General features: G+C 38.2%; 1 protein-coding gene across 5 annotated transcripts in view; it reads left to right on the forward strand.

Moving 5' to 3' along the window:
• Positions 1-22,765, forward strand: part of PPP3CA (protein phosphatase 3 catalytic subunit alpha) — a 310,748-nt gene that overhangs the window by 282,184 nt on the left and 5,799 nt on the right. For 3 of the 5 annotated variants that reach the window (XM_079712539.1, XM_079712538.1, XM_079712537.1), the window contains 2 exons: positions 13,961-14,045; positions 20,224-20,321. In XM_079712539.1, the coding sequence (XP_079568665.1) occupies positions 13,961-14,045; positions 20,224-20,321 (183 nt within the window). The remainder of the gene's footprint in view (positions 1-13,960; positions 14,046-20,223; positions 20,322-22,765) is intronic. The other 2 variants (XM_079712535.1, XM_079712536.1) reach the window with 1 other exon arrangement.

The raw sequence follows: 22,765 nt of genomic DNA on the forward strand, positions 1-22,765 counted from the left end.
TTTTAAACAGCATGATGCTTTTTTTTTTTTAGCAGAACAACACTAATAGCTAAACTTATACTTTAGTTCGTTCTGTTAAATATCCATAAAATAAAAAAAAAGATTTTTACATTATTATTAGGCCATGAAAGTCAAAGCAAATAAAATAGTTTTGTTCTACTCTGTTAACCTCAATTTACTCCAAGAAGTTATGTGTTTGATAATGTGAAAAATTCTATTGTATCTGAGCAGACAGAGTCTCCTGGCTCGCCTAGGCTTCTTCTGGGTAGAAATCATGTCATGAATCTCTCCTCCTTAGCTTCTGCCTTACAAATAAAGGAATTTGATAGCCTCTCTAGAAAAAGATCACTGTTTTATATTGGTCGATGCTTCCTTTATGTTGAAAATAAAATACAAAACTTCTTTTATCTTGTAAAGTTTTGAAGCAGTTTAATGCCAAGTGAATGTCTTTTGAGGATCTAGTTTATATGTATTGGGGTCTTTGATTCCTGTTTCCACTTCTGATTTTGGATGATAAAATGATAGTCTGGTTTCAATTTGGGTTTGTTATTCACCAGAACATTTCAAAGAAGGAAGAAATCCAAGTAGATGTATCTCATTTGGTAGTTGATTCTCATTAAGGAAGAAGACTCATTTCAGACCAAGGATTAGTAAGTGATCCCAAAGTGTTGGCTGGGGGTTGGAGGGAGCTGACAGAAATCAAGCAATCTGCATCACAGAACTTTCTTTCCTGCTCATTATTATAATAAGGAAGTCTGGAATAGCAGTAAGCATTAGAAACCTAATGACAGTTTCACGAGTTAGAAATATTTATTTGTAACTTTCTTTTAGTTCTAAAATCTTAGACTCTGAGATCACTTTTTTTTTTTTTTTTTTTTTTTTTTTGCGGTACATGGGCCTCTCACTGTTGTGGCCTCTCCCGTTGCGGAGCACAGGCTCCGGACGTGCAGGCTCAGCGGCCATGGCTCACGGGCCTAGCCGCTCCATGGCATGTGGGATCTTCCCGAACTGGGGCACGAACCCGTGTCCCCTGCATCCGCAGGTGGACTCTCAACCACTGCGCCACCAGGGAAGCCCTGAGATCCCTTATCTATCTATCTATCTATCTATCTATCTATCTATCTATCTATCTATATACAAGTTATATTTGAAACTATGATATGTGATGAGTCTGGCTAACAGGAAAGAATTGTGGAGGTAAAACTGAAATCCTGTAGAATAAGAAAGAAAAGAAAAAAAGTAATAAAAGTAATACATTTTAAGCCAAATATAGTTTCAGGCTGCCCTGGAAAGACTTAATATTAAATTAGAATTTATGTCTCTGTTTTCATCTAAGGAGCAAACCACATGGTGGAACTCTTATCCTTTATCCACATTTTTGCCTTATCCTAATGTTAACCACAGGCAAGTCACTGAATATGGGATCAGAGCAGTTTTTTGCATGCCTCTACAAAACCATCTAAATTGTATACAAGAGAATTATCTCCCATCATCTGCTTTGAATTATTAGATAATTCTTCAGATCTAATATCACGGGTTCCAGAGTGTCTCCCCACTGCTTTCTGTTTAACTTTGAAAAACCATACAGAACTTTTAAAAGTACAAAGTTGGGAATTAGTAGGACTAGCGTGGCATCTTATAGGTCCTTGAGGAATACCACTATATAGGGTTCGGGTATATCATTTTCTACCGAAGCTGTATATATTTGCCATGATGAATGTTTGAGATGAATTTCATCTTAAAAATTCCCCTCTGCTTTGTGCATCTGGCAGCACATACGCTAAGAGCCATTAGCTTAGAGCTCTTCCTGTGGCTGTAATTATTGTCATTTCTGAGCAACTCATTTCAGCATCTCATATTTCATGTTCCCAATGTGAAAAAAAGTTGTGTGTCTGATAATAATTGGCAGTTTGGGAGAAAAAATATGACATGTTAATATAAAAAATACAAAGAAATGTTTAGACATCCAAAAAAAGAGCCCTGAGCAGCACGGTGGCGACATGATTCTTGTTCTGTCAACTTTGAAGCATAACCTGCCGTTGGTGAGCAGAGAAGTAACATCATAAAAGCAGTGTCTGAGAAACAGCAAGTACTTTCCCCAAGAAAATGCTTGGAGAAAGAACAAAGGATTCGTTGGGGTATAATTTAGGAACTTAACTATTTCAAAGTGGAGGTGACTAGATCAGAACAATGATAGTGTTAATAATAAAAGGAAAAGGGGGCTTCCCTGGTGGCGCAGTGGTTGAGAGTCCACCTGCCAATGCAGGGGACATGGGTTCGTGCCCCGGTCCGGGAAGATCCCACATGCCGCGGAGCGGCTGGGCCCGTGAGCCATGGCCGCTGAGCCTGCGCGTCCGGAGCCTGTGCTCCGCAACGGGAGAGGCCACAACAGTGAGAGGCCCACGTACCGCAAAGAAAAAAAAAAAAAGGAAAAGGGAGCTATTCCAAAGAGCTGGTCAAGGGGCTTACAACTATGGCATCAGTGGGGCTAAGGGAACAAAAGTGGATTTGGACGGTTCAAACCTCGGTACCTAGGAGGATGAGAACACTTATGGAAAAACTTCATCCGTTTCAGGGAGAAAGGAGTTCAATGACAGACATGAGTTTGAGTACATACATGACTCTGGAAATGCCCAGGCAGGATTTGGAAATGGAACCCTGGAGACTGGGGACAAAATGGGGTCTGGTGACAGAGGCTTTGAATTAAAAGTCACAGCCGAATCTACTAAGAGTCAAACAGGCCTCCAAAGTTACTGATGTGGAAGGAAATATCAGAAAATTGAGGACCAATCTGTAAAATTATCCCTTCTTTATGAAGCTGGGAAAAAAGACAAACAGGTGAAAGAGAAAGGAGTGATGAGGGAGAAAGTGTAAGAACCAGGATTGTGGAGCAGTTCAAGCAGCAGCTATTTTAAAATATTTGCACCAAATGCAGAAAAATTACTGTGAGATATAAGTCTGACTAGAAAACCAGAAAGTGAAATATTAGGGCATAACTTTGTCAGATAACAGATTATTGAAAAGAGGCAAAAAGCAAACTTTGTTTTCATTTTTATAATAGCTAAAATAGAAAATTGAAATCATTTTTTAGAAGGCCAAAAACTAAAATAAAATTCAGAGTACCCTAATTTTGATACCATGTTATATTTCTATCTTATATTTTTATTTCCATGTAAAAATATTTATTCATGAAATATCTTTTTCTGTGTATTCAGTGGCAAACAAACACATGGTCTCTGCCTTCACTAAGCTGAGAGTCTAGTGCAATAAGAAACCAATTTTAAATATGCTGGTCTCACAGAGGATTTAGAGGCTTGCAGGAAGGGGTGTGAATTGGGATAAGATATTTGATAACTGAAGGAGGAAGCATAAAGGACATCTTTCTTGTTCTCTTCTACTTCTGACAAGGAAAAGAAAAGCACTTTATGTATTTTACTGCTTTAAGAAGTATGGCCGTGTGAGAAATCCATATAATTTTTCCAGAAAATTATATGCAAAGATGGGTATCAGTTCACCAGTGTTAAGTTCTCTTATCTTTTAAAAATAACTGAGTTTGCATGATGTAATTGGAGAAAGGAAAGGATGACATCTATAAAAAGAAAGATTAGTCAGTATTTTGTAAAAGGTTTTATAGTTGCTTGTCAGGCTTTTGTTAATTACCTTCCAGTTTATTGTTGATTTTTTTCAATTACTTAATATTTCAGTGTGTAATTTAGAGGCTAACTCATTTTCGTCACTATAAATGTATCCTTGGTACTCTGTACCCTTTATAGTACAGGTAACTGCTTTTTTTCATCAGGTTATGCTATAAAAAGGAAACAAATAGTTATATCCAGTATATCATTAAAACTGAAACATGTCTAAAAAAATACACAGACATTTACTAGGTACTAGGGTATGAACTCCCATCATATATATGGCTATTGATATTATGGGGCCGGGACTATCAAACAAGGTACCTGGTTAGCTGTCATATTGTAGTCAGTATTATCAAGTCTGACTTATATGTGATTACAATAATTAAAATCTTTTTAAGTTGCCAATTTAAATGATACAGTAACATAGACATTAAAAGTACTGCTTTCTCTTCTTATTGTACTACATGATTTTGCACAAATGAGTTATATTAGCTGGCATAATTTTCACATTGCACAGAAGTGCAGACTTTGGGGCTTCCCTGGTGGTGCAGTGGCTGAGAGTCCACCTGCCGATGCAGGGGACATGGGTTCGTGCCCCAGTCCGGGAAGATCCCACATGCCGCGGAGCGGCTAGGCCCGTGAGCCATGGCCACTGAGCCTGCGTGTCTGGAGCCTGTGCTCCGCAACGGGAGAGGCCGCAACAGTGAGAGGCCCGCGTACCGCAAAAAAAAAAAAAAAAAAGTTCAGACTTTGCAGAACGAACTAAATGTTAAAAAAGCAGTCATCTCCCTATTAGAGCTAATTGGTTGGATAATGTCCACCATTGGCTAAAATGCTTGCAGTAAAATAATATTCTAGAAGTTTATACTGTATTCCATAGACACCTGTACTATACACATATACAATATTCACAGTTTTAAAAATCATTGTTTTTTTGTAGCATTTGCGTTTTCCTTCAACTTATGGTGACACTGGCCAACTTTTATTAAACATTAGCTATTGCATATCTAAGCATACACTTGGATTAAATGTATTTATAAAATGTATTTGAGAAGGAAGTCCATGTTGTATAATAAGAAGGGAAATAAGCATGGGCTTTATAAACCTTAATGTATTCTTTATTTGAAAGGTATTAAAGTAGAGAGCGCTCTTTTTTCAACAAAGGCAAAGATTTTGTGTATATGTATGTCTCTATATTTTAGAAAAACTTCACTTCTCACACACAAAGTTGAGGTAATTGACACATGAAAGAAGTGTTCTTCACAGAGAGAAGTATAGGGGGTAATGTCAGCTTGCTGAAAATTGATACCATAAGAAAATAAGATCCAGTTTTCATGCGTTTTTGGCAGAGCTTACGTGATTCTCTTTGTACTAAAGCATTTTATGGGTCCAACTTCTTAATCTGAAGGTTGTACTTATATGAGAATAATTAATAATTGATTGAACAACAGCAGACAGTCGTTGTAAGTCTGAAGTTTGTAAAACATTCTCTTTATAGTTGTTTCATCTCAGATGGCAGGTTTAAAGGCCATATGAAAAAGTTTAATGAATGCTCAGAAAATCTAAAGTTTAAAAATATTTTTCTATGAGGGTAATCTATTTTCGCTTTCCTAAAAATCCCCCCCCTTTTTTTTTTTTTTTGCGGTACGCGGGCCTCTCACTGCTGTGGCCTCTCCCGTTGCGGAGCACAGGCTCCGGACGCGCAGGCTCAGCGGCCACGGCTCACGGGCCCAGCCGCTCCGCGGCATGTGGGATCTTCCCGGACCGGGGCACGAGCCCGTGTCCCCTGCATCGGCAGGCGGGCTCTCAACCACTGCGCCACCAGGGAAGCCCCTAAAAATCCGTTTTATTCCTTCATCTTTACTCCTAGCTTACGAGAAGCTATGAAACTTTCTTCCAGTTTTTCTTAGAATTTTAAAGAAACAGATATCTTGATTTTCTTCGGTCAGCCCATCTTTGTGAAGCAGTCTATTTTTTTGCCTCAAAGCAAAGCCAGCAGCATCCTGGATTCTCCCCTTCTCCCCTAGTGAACTGGCCATCATCTGGGGCCCAGCCTTTAGCCTGGTTGGCACAAAACACAACTGGGGCCCCAACTTAGGCAGCTTGATATTAATGAAGATCACACAATCAACCTTTTAATTTACAGTGAGAAATGTAACTGTTAGAAGAACTGGAATATTCACTTCTGCACAAGCACTTCCTTCTTCTTAATAGAAAGAGCAAACATTTTTGAGTATTGTATACCAATGATCTATGCTAAGTGCTTTAGCACATTGCACAGTACCTGGCACTTGTGTTTGTTGAGTGTTGAGAATGAGCGAACGAATTAACAGGTAATTCTTCCACCCACCTGGAAAGTAGATCACCAGCCTGCTACTGTAATGAATCCTGGTTTGGGTTCCCCACTTCCCAGCTGATGACCTTAGGTCGACAACTTACCAAGCGAAATAATACAAATAAAGCACTTAGAACCTTCCTCATTTTTTAGATGAGGAGGGTGAGACTTACAGAAGCTTAGTAATTTATCCAAGGTAGCACAGCCTGTAAATAGGGGAGCTGAGACTCAATAGGTCTTTTACTCCAGAACACAAGTTCTTCACCACTGTGCTATTCTGCCTCTCACATGCCAGTTTATTCATTTGTCTTAAAAGAAGTCGATGAGCCAGGTATTTATGATCTGAAGTCTTGCGGTAAGGCCAGAATACTTAAAGGCCATTGGCCCCTGGACAGTACTTCCCTAAACATGTCAGATGTTTGCCTCGACTTCTCTTCTTCCTTATGCCTCTGTAGCTGACCAGTACAGTTTTTGACTGGCATATCCCTTTCCTCTGATAAGATAATAATATATTGCAGTGATGTTAAAGTCTCACGACCTGGGAACCATTCTGTCTGTTTCAGTTGCCTCTGCAGGCCTGTGCACAGATCATTGGCCAGAACCTAATGCTCATTTCCCTATTTACCTTTTTGGGCAAAATCTTCACTACATCCCCCCTGTACTGACAAAACACCCTGCCTAGTTCTTGAATAGCATCAGAAGATCTTCAAGTGGCTTTATTTCAGATCAGCTCAGTACATGCCAGCACCTTGACCATCCTCTGCTGTCAGACGACTGGAGCAGTATTACATCTTTCAGCCTGCTTTTTTGTCGTGCTGTCAAATGGTACTCAGTTAGCTTTCTGTCTAGGGTATAACACACGGGACAATCAAACATGATATTTTACTATATTGGTTTATTTTTTCCTTCAATTTCTGTAATTTCAGAGATAACATTTAAATATCATTCTACTATTTGATAAATTTATAAATCCATAAGGGTCCAGAATTAAATTCTAGTCTAAATGCTTTCTTCCAGCATTTAGCATGTATGCACAATTAGGCCCTTAATAAATACCTTTTTCAACGGTTAAATCCTCCTCTATATCCAAAATAATCCTGACAGACTAAACATCCAGGCATTATGATTGTTTCTCCTATAGACAATACATCTACATTATTAGCTTGACCTTTGTTATTTCATTTTGCTTTTATTTTCATTGCCAGTTTATAAAATTGATGCATTTCTATTATGATAAAGAGTTCAATCCAAATGAGATTTCACATGCTATTAGTTTCTACTTTGGTAAATATAAATAAACTGAAATGTCCTCTGTAAGGCATAGGCTGAATATATGATAGTTTCTTGAAACATAGGCTGATTTTTCGTTGAAAAATCAACGAAGCCTCCTAATCTACCTTAAAGTCTTTAATTTTTACCCAAGTTATAATTATGCTCAGAGCCAGTTTCTGTGAGTCTACCAAGGAATCATCAAACAGATGGAACGCAATGTCTCAGAGAACAAAAGTCCATGGAATCAAATTAACACTTGGAAACGAAAGTATCTTTTAACTACACATTTAAGATAACCAAATAATGACAGTTATTTGACATTTGGGAGTAGTCTGTACCTTTTTAAGACTTCCTATCCAAAGAATCCAGTTATGTTTTACGACAAGAGAAGGTGGAGGAAACTGTCTAGGCTATACTGGCCTTTTTGAAAATCCATTACACAGAAGAGTCTTTTTATTTAAAAAAATATATATTTTCAAGGATCTGTCGCTTTCAAAATGACATATAAGACAGAATAGCCTATGCCAAACATCACACCATCGTAGATGCTATTACATGCTGAGATTTTAGTTGAGCTAAAAAAGCATATGGAAGAGATTCAGAATATGTGGTTTGGAGTGATTTGGAATGAGTAGCCATTATGTCCCAGTCTTATCACCTATGGATATGTAGTATGCTATTGTTAGAATTAAAATTAGAAAGGTATTCCAAATATTTTAGGTTGTAATCCTCAAAAAGATGAATTTTTACAGAGATTTTTAAAATGTATTATCCTAAAGGTGTTTTTCTCTGCCTAATAGAGTAACCTACATAAGCATTCATATAGCTATTATGTGAGGGGCAGTGCCTCCAGTCTCTTTGGACTGGATTTAACCAGCACTGACCCTAAATGGATCAGCAATGCAGGATTCTCAAGTCATGGCTGGTCAAGGAGATCTTCCAACAACTGTCACCTCTGGAAAGTGATTAATCGAATTCTTGATAGAGCAGCTGTCTTCATGCCAGAATATTTGGACCATTGGGGTTACCCAAAGGAGTTTCAAGAGGAGTAAGGGAATCTATTTTCACATCCTCAGTTTCCATATGTCCTCATTCCTAAAAATGATCAGCCTGGGAACTCATCTGAGCTGCAAGGCTCACTGCAGCCTCTCCTTTCCCACCGCTTCTTTCTCAGTTGCTTTTCTCTCATTTTAACAAAAAGGCATGGGTCTCCCTAAACATAGTCTCTGTGAACACTGCCTGGAGTACTAAACAAAGAGACGCTGGAAAAACTCAGTGCCTAGGAAGTCTCCTTAATCAAGGCAGTGTAACCGCCCTCCCATCTTTATCATTAAGGGATGCATTCCAATCAAATTATATTTCTGTTTTTTAAATATTCATAAAAATTTATCATATATTTGTGCTACTTAGCTCAGTTATGTACTGCTAATAATTGTGATATTGATTACAAAGGAACTCTTAAGGCTTAGGGCCTTATTGTCTCAGGAAATTTAAAAAAAATTTCATTTAAATTTCTAAACATATTTTTGGCAGCAAAGTATAATGTGATAAAAATATTTTAAAGTATAAATATATAATTCACTAAAGTAAAATCAGGAAAATTGAAATGGAAATGGAATTTCAAAGAAAAAAGGACTAATGTAAGATTTCTAAATATCAATGAATGTCTTGTGCATGGATTTTTTTCTTTAAATGGATGACGGTAGGATGAAATTGCTATGATATTTATATGCCATTGATTTTTAAAAGAAGTAGTATAGTCATTTCATTTTAAAATGGCAATGTTTACAACATTATATTCCTTACAATTATTTAAACTTGGAGGTGAGAATAGTATTCTTTGGAGGATATACTTTTGTAGATGCATGAGTAAAAAATGTAAAGGCCACAGTTTTAAAGCCAGTCCATCAGAATGAACACAATGTCTCAGTGCTTATGGTGCTGTCCCTAAATCCCAGGACTCAAGGGCTTGGTGGTGTAGAAAAATATAGTGAAGCACTTGTCAAGCTCACCACAGCCAAGGGCAAAACTGGGTAGATGTTTAAGTAATTTCTGTATAGCCTTGCTTGGTTGAGGTATAGATGCTCAAGATTTGTTATTTTTAAACTAGGTCAGAGAAAGAAAAGACAAGAAAATAAGGTTTGGGGATTATAGCACATGTTCTGGCCTCATAGCCTTAATGGGGGTCAATTTGGGACATGTGTTCTCCCAGATAAGACAGTCTGTATACTTATAATTTCACCATCATTTGTAAAGAGCCATAAAGACCAATTATGCAAGGTTTTTAGAGGCGTCTGAAGACGTATTCTGTCTTTGCATTATATCATATTTCAAAGTGCTGATTTTGGAAGGAAAACAATCTAATTTTTGTCTTTAATATAACACAACAAAAGATATTTCTTATCTCAGCACCTTATGCTTTGTTCCATCAATAACCTGTATTCAAATTCAGTAATTGCCCTATGGTGTCGAAAAATAAAATCTGGAGACATGTCTAAACTCTGCTTAAAAATAATGAATCATAATAAAATTTTACTTTCAAGTAGAATAGGTTTCTTACAGAGATGAACTTTGTTATCTTTTTAAAAGTTTGAAAAAGTGGTGAGTTTTCTGTAATATTTTCTCAGAATTTGAATTAAAAGGTTTAAGAGATTTGAAGCTTGCCAGCAAAATATAGTTCTTAAAATATAGATCTTTCTTTTGAAAAAGTGTGAAATGTTAATGTATATATACTCCTTTTAATATAATATATTTCATTTAAAGATATATGCTATGGATACACTTGTGTTAGTTAAAAGCCCTTTAAAGAAAGAAGCCTAAATAATAGCAAAACATTTGAAGCCAATATAATAATGAAGTGGAAATTTTCTGCTACTTTTTCCATTAAAGAGTAAGCAATTCAGTTTTTTGCAAGCTCCTTTTTCACCTAATAATATGAAAATATTCCTCTTTTATAAGATATTCAAGTATAAAAAAGATTTTTTGCATGTATTTTTTTAATGTTTTTTATTACGGTAAAAGTCATATAGTATAAAACGTACTCATTTAACCATATTTAACTGTACAGTTTAGTGGCACTAAGTACATTCACATTGTTGTGCAACCCTCACCATCATCCATCTCCCGAATTTTTCAGCTTCCTAAACTGAAACTCTGTCCCCATTAAACACTAACTCCCCATTCCCCCTCCCCACCCCCAGGCCCCTGGCATCTATCAATGTATAAAAATTTTAGGTAGCTCATCGTCACGTCTTACAGTTGCAAAAAGGTATTGACAGCAATTAGAATCTGTTGAATTGGGCTTATCTTACCAGTCCAGTTTCCCTCTGGAGATGGTTGGAGGAAGCAAGGGGTGAATGTCACTGCACTGAGAACTTTTCTTCATTGCCTCCTTTGGGAAACTCATGCATCCCCCATATAACACGAAGGAAGGGAGGGATGGAGAGACCCCTCTTCTTAAAGCTGCTCTCTCCCTTTTCCCTCAAAACCAAGCTTCTTCCAAATACAGTGGGGTTTTTGACATTTTATTATGAAATATTTCAAACATAAAAGAATGTTGAAACAATTGTATAGTCAATACCATGTACCCATCACTTACTTTCTACAATTAACATTCGATGATATTTGCTTTCTCACATCTCTGTCCCTGTATACAACCATCCGTCCATCTTTTTATTTCTTTCTCTTTTTTTTTGAAGAGGGGTGGGTAAGTGCAAAGTAAGTTCTATGTACCTCTGTGATAAGAATGCTAATGTCTAAACTTCTTATTTGTCCCTACTACTATGCTAAAACCTTTACAATTTAGCCCCAGGCATGTCCTGCTTCTCTTCTCATTCTCAGCCTGCCCTCACCCCAGTGAGGGCAAACTCCATTCACACCAGACTTCTGACCCATCATCTGAACATAACATGGATTCTTGTGGCCTCCACATGCTTGAAAATTCTCTTCCTTCTATGGAGAATTCTCCTTTCTCTTTAACTCTTATTTATCCTTCAGGATCCTTCAACTATCACCATTTGGGTGAATATTTTTCTCCAGACTATTAACATCTACTTCCAGTGGTAAATATTTAATAGTGCTTCACTGCAGGGGGAAAAAGACCCTGGTTTCTAGCACTTGCAGGTTTTGTTGGTATAAATTCTCTTCCCTACCACTGGTTTCAAGTACGAAGTTACCGAACACGAAGCTAAGAAGAGATGTGCTCAGTCTACTCTCTAGCTGACAGCCCCCGGCCCCACGCGCCACTCACTGCTGCTTCCTCTCTAATATGTGTCACAGTGCACTATGGGCGTTCACGTGATCTCCTAAAGCAGAGACCATGCTTTACTCCTATTTCTGTTGCTAGCAGTTAGCACACGGCAGGCTATAGAACAGGATAGGATTCATAAGAACACTTTATGAATAAATTATTTGGGTAATAAATTGTATTCTATATAGCACTTTCCACACACCGCTAATTCAGTTAAAACTGAGGAATTATAGTAGTCACTCAATGGATGGATGGGGACCGTGAGCCATACAGAGCCAGGGTCTGTAATGTGTGGCCGGTAGCCCATGTGTAAGAACCTCTCTTCACCCTGGCACTTGGTTCCTCATCACTGCGATGCTGCCGCAGTTTTCCAGTTCCCTTCAGAGGCTGGCAGCTTTCACTCAGTAGGCCACTTGGCATACGTACCTTTCATACTTCATGAGAAGTCAGTAAGGCACTAAGTTAAGGTCAGGAGGTACACATGGTCAAAGCAAATCTTTAAAGATTCCCTTGGACTGTACATTAGCCTTTGAGGAAAATGGAGTGTGCCAGGGCACCTAGATTCTGGAATTAGTAGCATAACACCCCAGGCTTTTTAAAAGAAGATTAGAACTTAAAAGGTGAAGCAAAAGAGAGGCCCCAAAAAAGAAGTGATAATTATTTGAATGGAAACACAAAATGAAATTGTACTTAAAATTACTAATGTTTTTAAACTTAGGAAACATTGCCTTTCAGTTTGGGACTTTCGAGTTAAAATAAATGACTAGATTCTTCTCTGAAAAATAATTAACAGTAGTTAACTATTAAAAATAGTTTAATGTAAAAGGTATTTTTTGCACCTTTATTATTCAATATACTGAATTTTAAGTTGAGCTACTGTGGTATATTTCCACAGCTTAAATAGAGCAAGTACCAAGAATGTTAAACATGACATTGTATTTGCATGTCACAGCTAGTAGAAGTCTGAAAAACGTGCATTTTTTTTCCTTGATCTTTCTATTGAATTATGGGCTGTTAGGATTTTCAATGGAACATAAGTATTTGAATAAGAGTTTTAATGATCTCTGGAAAATGCCAAAAACCAGGAATAGCAATACTAAATATACAAGGACCTTTATATCTGTACTTAATTCTGTCCTGCTACTGTTCAGCTCCTTTAAGTTTGATTACATATTAACTCAGATATTTTATTTGGTTATTTTAACTTTTTTGTGGGTTGTAAATGTGTGATATTCATTTTGATTTTGTTTATTTGACAAATATTGAAGGTAATCCCCCAGATTATAAATCATCTAAAATTCAAGCACAGAAACTTTAGACTTTCAAATGGTCTCTAGGACAGGTTTTATTATATAAAGAATCATAATTGCAAATCATAGATAATAATAAATATTGTTAGAAACTCAGAATAAAGTATGAGATAGGGCCTACACACATGCCATTTTCTCCTCCAGTGTTTTGGCCAATAGAGTCTAATTTAAGGAAACAATTAAGAATGAGAATCCATGTTTCCACTTGGTTATCAGAAAGACTGGATTGGAGAATGGCTTTCTCCCATATGGATTTAGACTTACTCCACTCATTTGCAGGCAGAATAGCTGGCAATACTAAGTTCTGGTTTGAGAGATCATTATTTTTTAGCACCAAATAATTTTTCATTATCTGGATGGACCACAGTAGATTCACCTACTGAAGAAAATCTTGGTTGCTCCCATTTTGACAATTACAAACGAAGCTGGTATAGACATCTGTGTACAGGTGTTCATGTGGACATAAGTTTTCTACTCTCTTGGGTAAATACCAAGGATCAAGAGATGGAACAAGCCCCATGTGCTTTTCAAGCTCCTGCTGGCATTGCTTGTGCTAATGTCGCATTGGCCAAAGCAAGACACATGGCCAAGCCCAGATCGGGAGTGGGGAGTTGGGGGAAAATAGATGCAATCCAATTAGATGTGTTGGGGGATACCTGCTATGGTGTCATTGCCACTAGAGAAAAAGAAATGGACAAAAATAGGAGCTGTTTGAGGGCTTTCAGGTCAGAGAGAAGGTGAGAGGAAACCAGCTCCCTGGTATACACCTTCTGAGAATATCCATCCTGGTGACTCACTTCCTCTTCCTGCCAATGCACATTCTCTTTGTATAAACAGAAGAGAAGGGAGCTCAATCAGAAGAGAAGGGTAGGAACCCACCCCATCTGCTCAGTAATTTTTCAGTTAGCCCTTTACCACTCCCCTTGGAAATCTCAGAAGATGCTCTTTGGCATTTTGGGGACCTCTAAAGTATCACAGGCAAGTATTCGTGCCTGGAAGCATAGACTTTTAAATTGATTTACAGATAAATCCTTAGAGGGGAAAAAAAACAAACCTGGTTTGGCTTAACTGCAGTCTGTTATACATGTAAATTAGTAAACTAGTTAGAGTTAAATAAAAAGTCACCTGACTTCTCAACTCTGTTTTTAAAATATAGGTGCAACGGCTGCAGCCCGCAAGGAGGTGATAAGGAACAAGATCCGAGCGATCGGCAAGATGGCCAGAGTGTTCTCGGTTCTCAGGTGGGATCATGGTCCTCTGTTGAATTTGATTGTCACTCAATAACATTTTAATACTTTAATCTGGTAATTTAAGTATTTTACTAGAAACTCTTTTCTTTTTCTTAATTATTTTTTAAAATGGAATTGTCAGTTCCTCACTGTTTTCATCAAATGGAAATCTACTAAATTATTTTTGTAGAGAAAGCCTCTAAAGGGACTTTCACATTCCATCCCTCTATTTGCTGCACGACTTTAAAACATTTATTTCACAATAGGTTGAACATGTTATGAAATGGAAAAGCTATTATAATCCTTTCTATTTTTCATTCTGTCTCTGTGGTAAAGATGAATTTATCAGGTGCATTCCACTAGATTTCTAGGAAATGAACAACCATAAAGTTTGTTCATGTAAATCTATATTATTCTAATAAATCATTGAGAGAAAAATGTTATTTAGTGTTTCAGTTCCCATATAGTAGTTATTTTTTAAATAGATCATGTACCTTGTTATTATTAAGCATGGGCTTAGAAAACACATGTTTTCTTGAAGAGAATTAACTACACTTTTCTTCACTTAAATTCAGTTTTCTATTCTTGGATAATACAAAGTATCTATATTTCTCTTCAAAAGATTACTTTAAAATACAGTATGATTAGGGCTTCCCTGGTGGCGCAGTGGTTGAGAATCTGCCTGCTAATGCAGGGGACACGGGTTCGAGCCCTGGTCTGGGAAGATCCCACATGCCACGGAGCAACTAGGCCCATGAGCCACAATTACTGAGCCTGTGTGTCTGGAGCCTGTGCTCTGCAGCAAGAGAGGCCGCAATAGTGAGAGGCCAGTGCACCGCAATGAAGAGTGGCCCCTGCTTGCCACAACTAGAGAAAGCCCTCGCACAGAAACGAAGACCCAACACAGCCAAAAATAAATAAACAAATTAAAAAAAATACAGTATTATTATATGTGACGAATATCCAGTCAATTCACAATTACATTATTAACAAGGATAAACAGGAATATCTTGGGAGAAAGTCCATCTCCACATTATATAATTTCATATTCTAATTTTTGCCAGATTCTTTTTTTCAACTGTTTCGTGGAGTAGCTGTACCGGCTCTTCTGATTTCTCCTTCTTGCTATTTCTATCCCACTCCTGGTAGAGTCACTCAAGAGTAATTAAGTGATTTGATACCAAAAACAGGGAGCCATGAAAAGGATGAAAAGCACGATCATCCTTTCCCAAAGACACCAGATCAAAGTCAGTAATAGCTCTGCAGTAGCAGCCAAATCTTGAAAAGTTATGTTAAAGCTGAAAATAGAGCATAGTTGCTCCCTGCGGCCTAATGAATGAGGCTGCCTTTGCTCTAATGCTTTTCATTCCTACTGAACTTGCAGGACTCATTCATTCATTCAAAATAAATATAATGAAACTTAAAGTAGCCATTATGTATCATGAAGAAAAACATGAAGCAGTACAGGGGGATAGCAAGTGAGAGGCGAGGCACTCATTCATTTTAGTACGTGGCCAGCAAAGGACTCTCTGAATCTAGCATTTGAGCAAGTGTGGGGGTGACCTTCATGAAGGTAGGGAGTAAGAGTGTTTAAGACAAAGGGAGGGGCTTCCCTGGTGGCACAGTGGTTAAGAATCCGCCTGCCAATGCAGGGGACATGGGTTTGAGCCCTGGTCTGGGAAGATCCCACATGCCGCAGAGCAACTAAGCCCGTGCGCCACAACTACTGAGCCCATGCACCTAGAGCCTGTGCTCCACAATGAAGAGCAACCTCCGCTTGCCGCAACTAGAAAAAGACCGTGCGCAGCAACGAAGACCCAATGCAGCCAAAAATAAATAAATAAAATAAATAAATTTATTTTAAAAAAAAGACAAAGGGAGGAGCAAGTACAAAGATCCTTGGATGGACACAAAGTCAGCAGTTTTTAAGGCCAGCAGGGAGGCTTGTGTGGCCAGAAAAATTGCCTTTGGGGGCAAAGGACTATGTGAAGATCATCAACTCAGCTGGTCCCTCTGCATAAACACTTGCTTATTTATCATGCCTCAGATTTACCAGTAAATGCGCCTACTTCTTTTTCTGTCTGAAGTCTCTGTGAGGATGAGTAAAAACAGCTCCATCACTTCCAGTTGAAAGTACATTTAGGAAAAAAAAGGAGAAGCCTTTCTTAACATAAAAGAAAATTCTTTGTATCTATGTTAGTCTTCAAACCACGTGAAAGTGACAGGTACAATGCTACAGAATCATAGGTAGGTCTTAAAATTGGAAAGTCCCTCTAGTCCTCTGCATCTTGGTACATAAGATGCAGTTATTCCCAGCTGAGAGTGGGTTCCATTTGAACCCAGTGATGATCAGTTACTTGATGAAGGTCGCACATATTGATAGAAAATAAAAACAAGGTATATTGTATTGCTTTCCTATAATAAAAGCATTTGTAGAATACAGGGTGGTCATCTCTAGAGAAAAATAGGATTGAGCATTAAATGTGTACCATATAATACATTAGGCAAAGTGGATACTCTGAATTAAAATGTCAGACATGTAGACAATAAACTAATGTAAGGCCATGAGATGTGTACTAAGTACATGAAGAGGTGCCCTGCTGTGGAAGAGGATGGGAAGGAGCCCTTCTATTTCCTGAAAGGAATGTTCATCCTTCTATTTCCTGAAAGGAATGCTCATGAAGAGATTGCCGTTGGTGGAGTGCTGTGAAGCTCAGGCTAGGTTCCATTAGCTGGAGAATTGTGGTGAAGGCATTCCTGGCAGCTGAGCAGTCCTCAAGATCCTAAGGACCTAGGAGCAGTGTTTTACGGGGCGCTTGTTAAGGGCCAGGTGCTGTATGCTTCATGGTGTACACATTTGAGAGTCCACATGGCAAGCTTGCAAGGTTGAGTTGACCTCAATGAGGAAACAGAAACTGAAAGAGGATACACGGTATGTCCAAACTCACTCAGTGAGTGATCAGTACTAAGGAGAATCGGAGCATGTGCTAACCCATGTGGAGATGTATATGTAATGATAGTCTGAAGATTGGATAACAAGCTGACTTATGGGTGTCAGCGCGTTTAAGAAGCTATTGAAATAATCCAAGCAAAAGATGTTGAACTAGCTGTGGGTGGAGAGATGCAAGGGAAGAGGCAAATACAAGAAATTTGTGAAATGAGACATTTTAACATGTAATGGATGGATACGGATGGTGGTACACATTTGTCAGGTATAGCTGTCCAGCACAGTCCTTACATTTTGGTAATTTGCCATATTATAAGGGAACCAGAAACCTATCTTTCAAGAGCCCTTGCACTTCAGGTGCCGCAGGTTGCCTAGGATCCACCAATCAAACGAATGCACACAGAACTTCTGCTTCAAAGTGAACATCTTGGGGAACCAGTGAGCAGGGAAGGCAATTCCTCTGTCAGGTGGGAATCTGAGGGACCAAGAGTTGAAGAGCATCTTTCTCAGCATATTGGGGACTAATTACACACCATTAGCCGGAGCTTAGGCGTTGGCTCTAAATAACAGTAAAGGATTCAGAAATCTAAAATGTGGATTAACACTGCCACTCTCCATCCTATTTTTCTTTGACTCCTTCATTTAGTAAATGTTTTATGAATCTCAACTATGTGCTAGGTGCTGTTCTGGTCTAGGTACTGTGGATGCAGCAGGAGCAAAGCAGACAGAAACCCCTTTCACGTGAAGCTTTTCTAGCTAGGGTGGGGTGTAGTGGGCAGAGGAGCTCAAAAAAAAAAAAAAAAAGCTCCAAGGAAACAAACTGTATAGCTCTTCAGGGGTGATAAGTGCTTTAGATAAAAATAAAAGAGGGAAGCGGAGATAGGGAGTAAGAAAGTGCGTATATATATATATATATATATATATATATATATATATATATATATTTTAACATCTTTATTGGAGTATAATTGCTTTACAATGGTGTGTTAGTTTCTGCTTTATAATGAAGTGAATCAGCTGTACATATACATATATCTCCTCCCTCTTGCATCTCCCTTCCACCCTCCCTATCCCACCCCTCTAGGTGGTCACAAAGCTGATCTCCCTGTGCTATGCAGCTGCTTCCCACTAGCTATCCATTTTACATTTGGTAATGCCCATGCCACTCTCTCACTTTGTCCCAGTGTCCATTGACAGATGAATGGATAAAGAAGATGTGGCACATATATACAATGGAATATTACTCAGCCATAAAAAGAAACGAAATTGAGTTATTTGTAGTGAGGTACATATATTTTAAATAGCATTCTCAAGGAAGTCCTCACTTTGAAGGCAGTGCTCCAGCAGAGAGTTGGAGGCTGGGAGGGAGGGAGCCAGGCAGATACCTGGGGGAAGAGTGTGACAGAAAGGTGCAGAGCCCCAAGGTGGGGTGTGCTGGGTGCATGGTGAGGACCACGAAGGGAAGTGGGTGGTGGTAGGAAAGGTAGTCCAAGAGATGGATAAGGATGGCAGACTGTGGGTGGGGAGCTAGTTTTTTAGCTCTGGTCAAACCTTTTAAAGATTTTTCCTTTCACCTTTAATGAGAGGAGAAACCACTGGAGAGTTTTGCATGGAGGAGTGACAGGATCTGTATAGTTAGCTCTGGTCAAACCTTCTAAAGATTTTTCCTTTCACCTTTAATGAGAGGAGAAACCACTGGAGAGTTTTGCATGGAGGAGTGACAGGATCTGTATAGGTATTAAAAGGCTCAGCCAGCTGCTATACTGAGAATAGATATGGGAGGAGAGGGCAGGAGTGTGACAAGGATGAAGCAGAGAGACCAGTTAAGGGACTGCTGGAACCATCCAGGTAAGAGATGCTGGTGGTCAGAAGAGGAGTCAGTCACAGAAGGCCACCTGATTCCAGTCATAAGAAGTGTCCAGAAGAAGCAAACCTACAGAAAGTAGATGATTAGTAATACAGGCTGAAAGAAATGGGAGTGCACAAGATTGCTTTTTGGAGGGTTGAGAATGTGCTGAAATTTATTGTGCTGATGTTTCACAACTGTCTGAATAGACTAAAAACCAGTGATTGAATCACACAGTTTAAATGGGCAAATTGTATGGTATGTTAATTATATCTCAATAAAGCTGTTTTCAAAAGAGATGAGGTAGTAGTATTGTGAGAAATGGTGAGATACTGGAAATACTATGAGGGTAGAGCCCTCAGGATTTGCTAATCGAGTAGATGTGGAACAAGAGAGGATAAAAGGAGTTAAAGGTGGATTCTTTCAGCTTAACTAAAAGATGAAGTCGAGGAAAGATAGTGAACAGCAGGTTTGGGGATAGTTTAGGAATTCTGTGTGGGCCATGTTAGCCATCTTCATAAAATTGTGGAGTAAGTAGTTGTACATATTATAAACATTAGATATATATGTGTATTGTAAGGTTTTTTTTCTGGTTATGGGGGATTACACTGTCTACTATATGGAAATATATGAGGTTATCCCTATTTTATGGTTATTTAATCATTTGATTAATGCTGTGCTGTGGTTAATAAATGTAATCCAAATAATGATATACATGAAACTGATTGTAAAACAGTTGTCATAATGAGTAATAAAACAACGTTGTATTAGCAGATCCATGGGGAAAGAGACTGAAAAAGAAAAGTTGGAAATTTGACCAGTTGTTTCATCGGCAACTTGCCATTAGTTTGTGTAGTTGTCATGTAATGTCAGAATTCCTTAACAGTCCCCTGAATGTAACTCCTACTTCCCTAATCCATATCAGATCTTTTAAATCTGTTATACTCTCTGGTTTTCTCTCACAAGTCAAATCAGCCCCACGTATTTTTGCAGAGCCTTGGCTGAAAAACTTACAACAGCCCTCTCTCTCCATGGCTTTTTTTTTTTTTTTTAAAAAAACATATTTATGGTGTCGTGGAAGATGCCCACAAACACCTTGTATTGTGAGCCTGCTTACAAAAGGAGAATTGTTTTCCGTCTCTTCAATAGTCAGAAGAGACTGAACTTCCACAATTGCATAATTCCCAACTTTATCTTAGCAGTCATGTCATGGGCATACCACTACTTCTATATGAATGTGTGAAAATATAGTATGTTTTAAGTAAAAAAAAGAAGAAACTCAAGAGAGCCAAGGTAGAGGTAAATGTGAGTTCTTACATACATCTTTTCCTTTAAGTCTTTTCTTTGTCTTGAAAGAAAATAAAAGTTAATGTGTCGTCCCCGTTGTGCCTTTGCAGAGAAGAGAGTGAGAGTGTGCTGACGCTGAAAGGCCTGACGCCCACAGGCATGCTCCCCAGTGGAGTGCTCTCTGGAGGGAAGCAAACCCTGCAAAGCGGTAAGCAGGCCCATTGGTACGACACACCGTGTGCAGGCACCTCAGTCAGCCGTGTCGTTAGAGCCCTGATTTATTCACGCATTTAAGGTCCATCTTGGTCTTCAGATCTTCTCAGCTGGAAGAAGGGCTGAGACCCCCCTCCCTTCCCGCACCTCCATCAGTTTGACCAGTCGTGCCCCACAGAGTAGCTCCCTCATTTGCTGGAATGTGTTCTTGACCCCGCTACCCACATGTCCTCATTTGCACATTAACCACAATTTCAGGCCTCGCTGTAAGACAACTCATTCAGCTTATCTACATGCACAGTAGGTTTGACCACTTGGAGCCAAGCAGTGGATAAAAACAACTTTTTAATTACATTTTTATAAAATGTACTGGTTATCTATTGGATTGATGAAATAAACACATACACACATAAATATCCATGCCTAAGTCTAGGATTTAGTGGAGAATGAAGGAAGAGAATAAAAAGGATGATTTTGTTATCCACTTGAATAGAATTGAAGTCATAGGTGTCCTTTCTCTGACTTATTCATTCAAAACATAAGAGAGTGAGTACCATCATATTTTATTTTTAAGAAAGGACGAAAACATTTCCTTGGAGGTAGATTTTGTATTAAAATCTGTAGTTTTCTGGATGAGTGCTGTCCAATAGAACTTTTTGTAATGATGGAAATTTCTCTATCTATACAGAAGCCACTGGCAACATATGGCCATTGAGCACTTGCAATATAGCTCTTACAACTAAGAAACTGAGTTTTTTATTTTATCTAATTTTCATTAATTTGATTTAAATAGCCACATGTGGCTAGTGTCTACCATATTAGACAGCCCAATCAGTGTGCTCTTTTACTTTTGTTATCTATTTTAACTAATATTATCATTAATTAGAGTGCAATTTTAGCATACTTTATGGAAATGTTGCTTTTAGATTAGACTCTAACAGAAAAAAATGAAAACAACAATACACTCGAACATTTTCAAAGCAATCTCAGCCTCTTGCTTATTTCCCTGTACCTTTCCCTGAATCTTTGTTTGTGTTTTCTTTTCTATCCCTGTCCCTCAGTCTAGAAGATTCTGGTATTCTTATGGTAATGTTATTTAGATACACCTCTTTTACATAGAAAGTGATGCCCAGCTTCATGGATATTGTACTGCTAAGATCACCTCCTAGCAGCATCACTAAAATTTTCTTTATTTGCATATGAATTTATTCCAATATCAATGTCTTCGAGTTTCCACAAAAAGAAAAAAAATTTTCTAAATGAAGGTAGGAAGATACCACAGTATTGAAGTAAGTTCCTCATTTAATTTGTAGCTAAAATTTATCTTAGTAACTTCAGGAAAAAAACCACAATTTTCCCACCAAAGTAACGTGCTGTCTAAGAACATTAGCATAAATGGATCATTTATTATATGCACAAAATGCACAACTACCTAATTGACTAAAATCTGCATAGTTTCTGATAAGCACAATTTTAAGGTACAGCAGGTGTATTATCAGAAACTATGGGCCACAGTTGCTTTAGAAGAATACACTTAATAGTGGGCAGTACGTATTTCTAATATGTTGGTCCTGGTGCGGTTCCAGATTTTTTGCTTTACTTTTAAACTTAAGTTCTTAGAATTCTTTGTTTTGTTTCCAGATTTTCACCTGTATTTTAACCTGGGTTATTCAGTTTCCTGTTCTGTTGTTTTATTTTAAATCCATCTGTTTGTCATTTGGTGTTGAACTCACACACACACAAACACATACACACAGCCGACATCTTATTAGTCCTGAGAATTTGAAAAGTCAGTGTATATTTTAAATCATGTACATTAATACAGTTTCAGAATTCATTGTCTGATGCCCTTTAATTTGTCTAAAAGGGGAAACTACTTAAGTTTTACTATTTGGCTTTTCTCCATGGTGGTAACCATTCTCCATTTTTATCATAAGGAATTTAAAATGCACTGTAAGTAAATTATAGTGTACATTTGGCAGTTGCTCTAGTTTTAAAACCTTAAATTATAAGAAATATGCAAATTAAAGTCAAGGGGTAGGATTTTAATATTAAACATTTTAGAATTACAGAGAAGTTTTGCATTTTAGCACTTAATTAGGGAAATATCTCCTAACCTTGATAACATAGAAAGACTCATACATCTTTAAAGCGAGAATATAGACCCTAAGCTTATTATAAAAATTGCTGATAAAGCAATGGGCTTTTAAAATTTTGCCTCTGAAATATGCTGAGGTTTCCGTATTTAGACGGTCCTTTCTTTAAAATGCTGATAGGGGCTTCCCTGGTGGCGCAGTGGTTGGGGGTCCGCCTGCCGATGCAGAGGACGTGGGTTCGTGCCCCGGTTTGGGAGGATCCCACATGCCGCGGAGCGGCTGGGCCCGTGAGCCATGGCCGCTGAGCCTGCGCGTCCGGAGCCTGTGCTCCACAACGGGAGAG

The sequence above is a fragment of the Hyperoodon ampullatus genome, assembly GCF_949752795.1.
Source record: "Hyperoodon ampullatus genome assembly, chromosome: 1".
Taxonomy (NCBI): Eukaryota; Metazoa; Chordata; class Mammalia; order Artiodactyla; family Ziphiidae; genus Hyperoodon; species Hyperoodon ampullatus.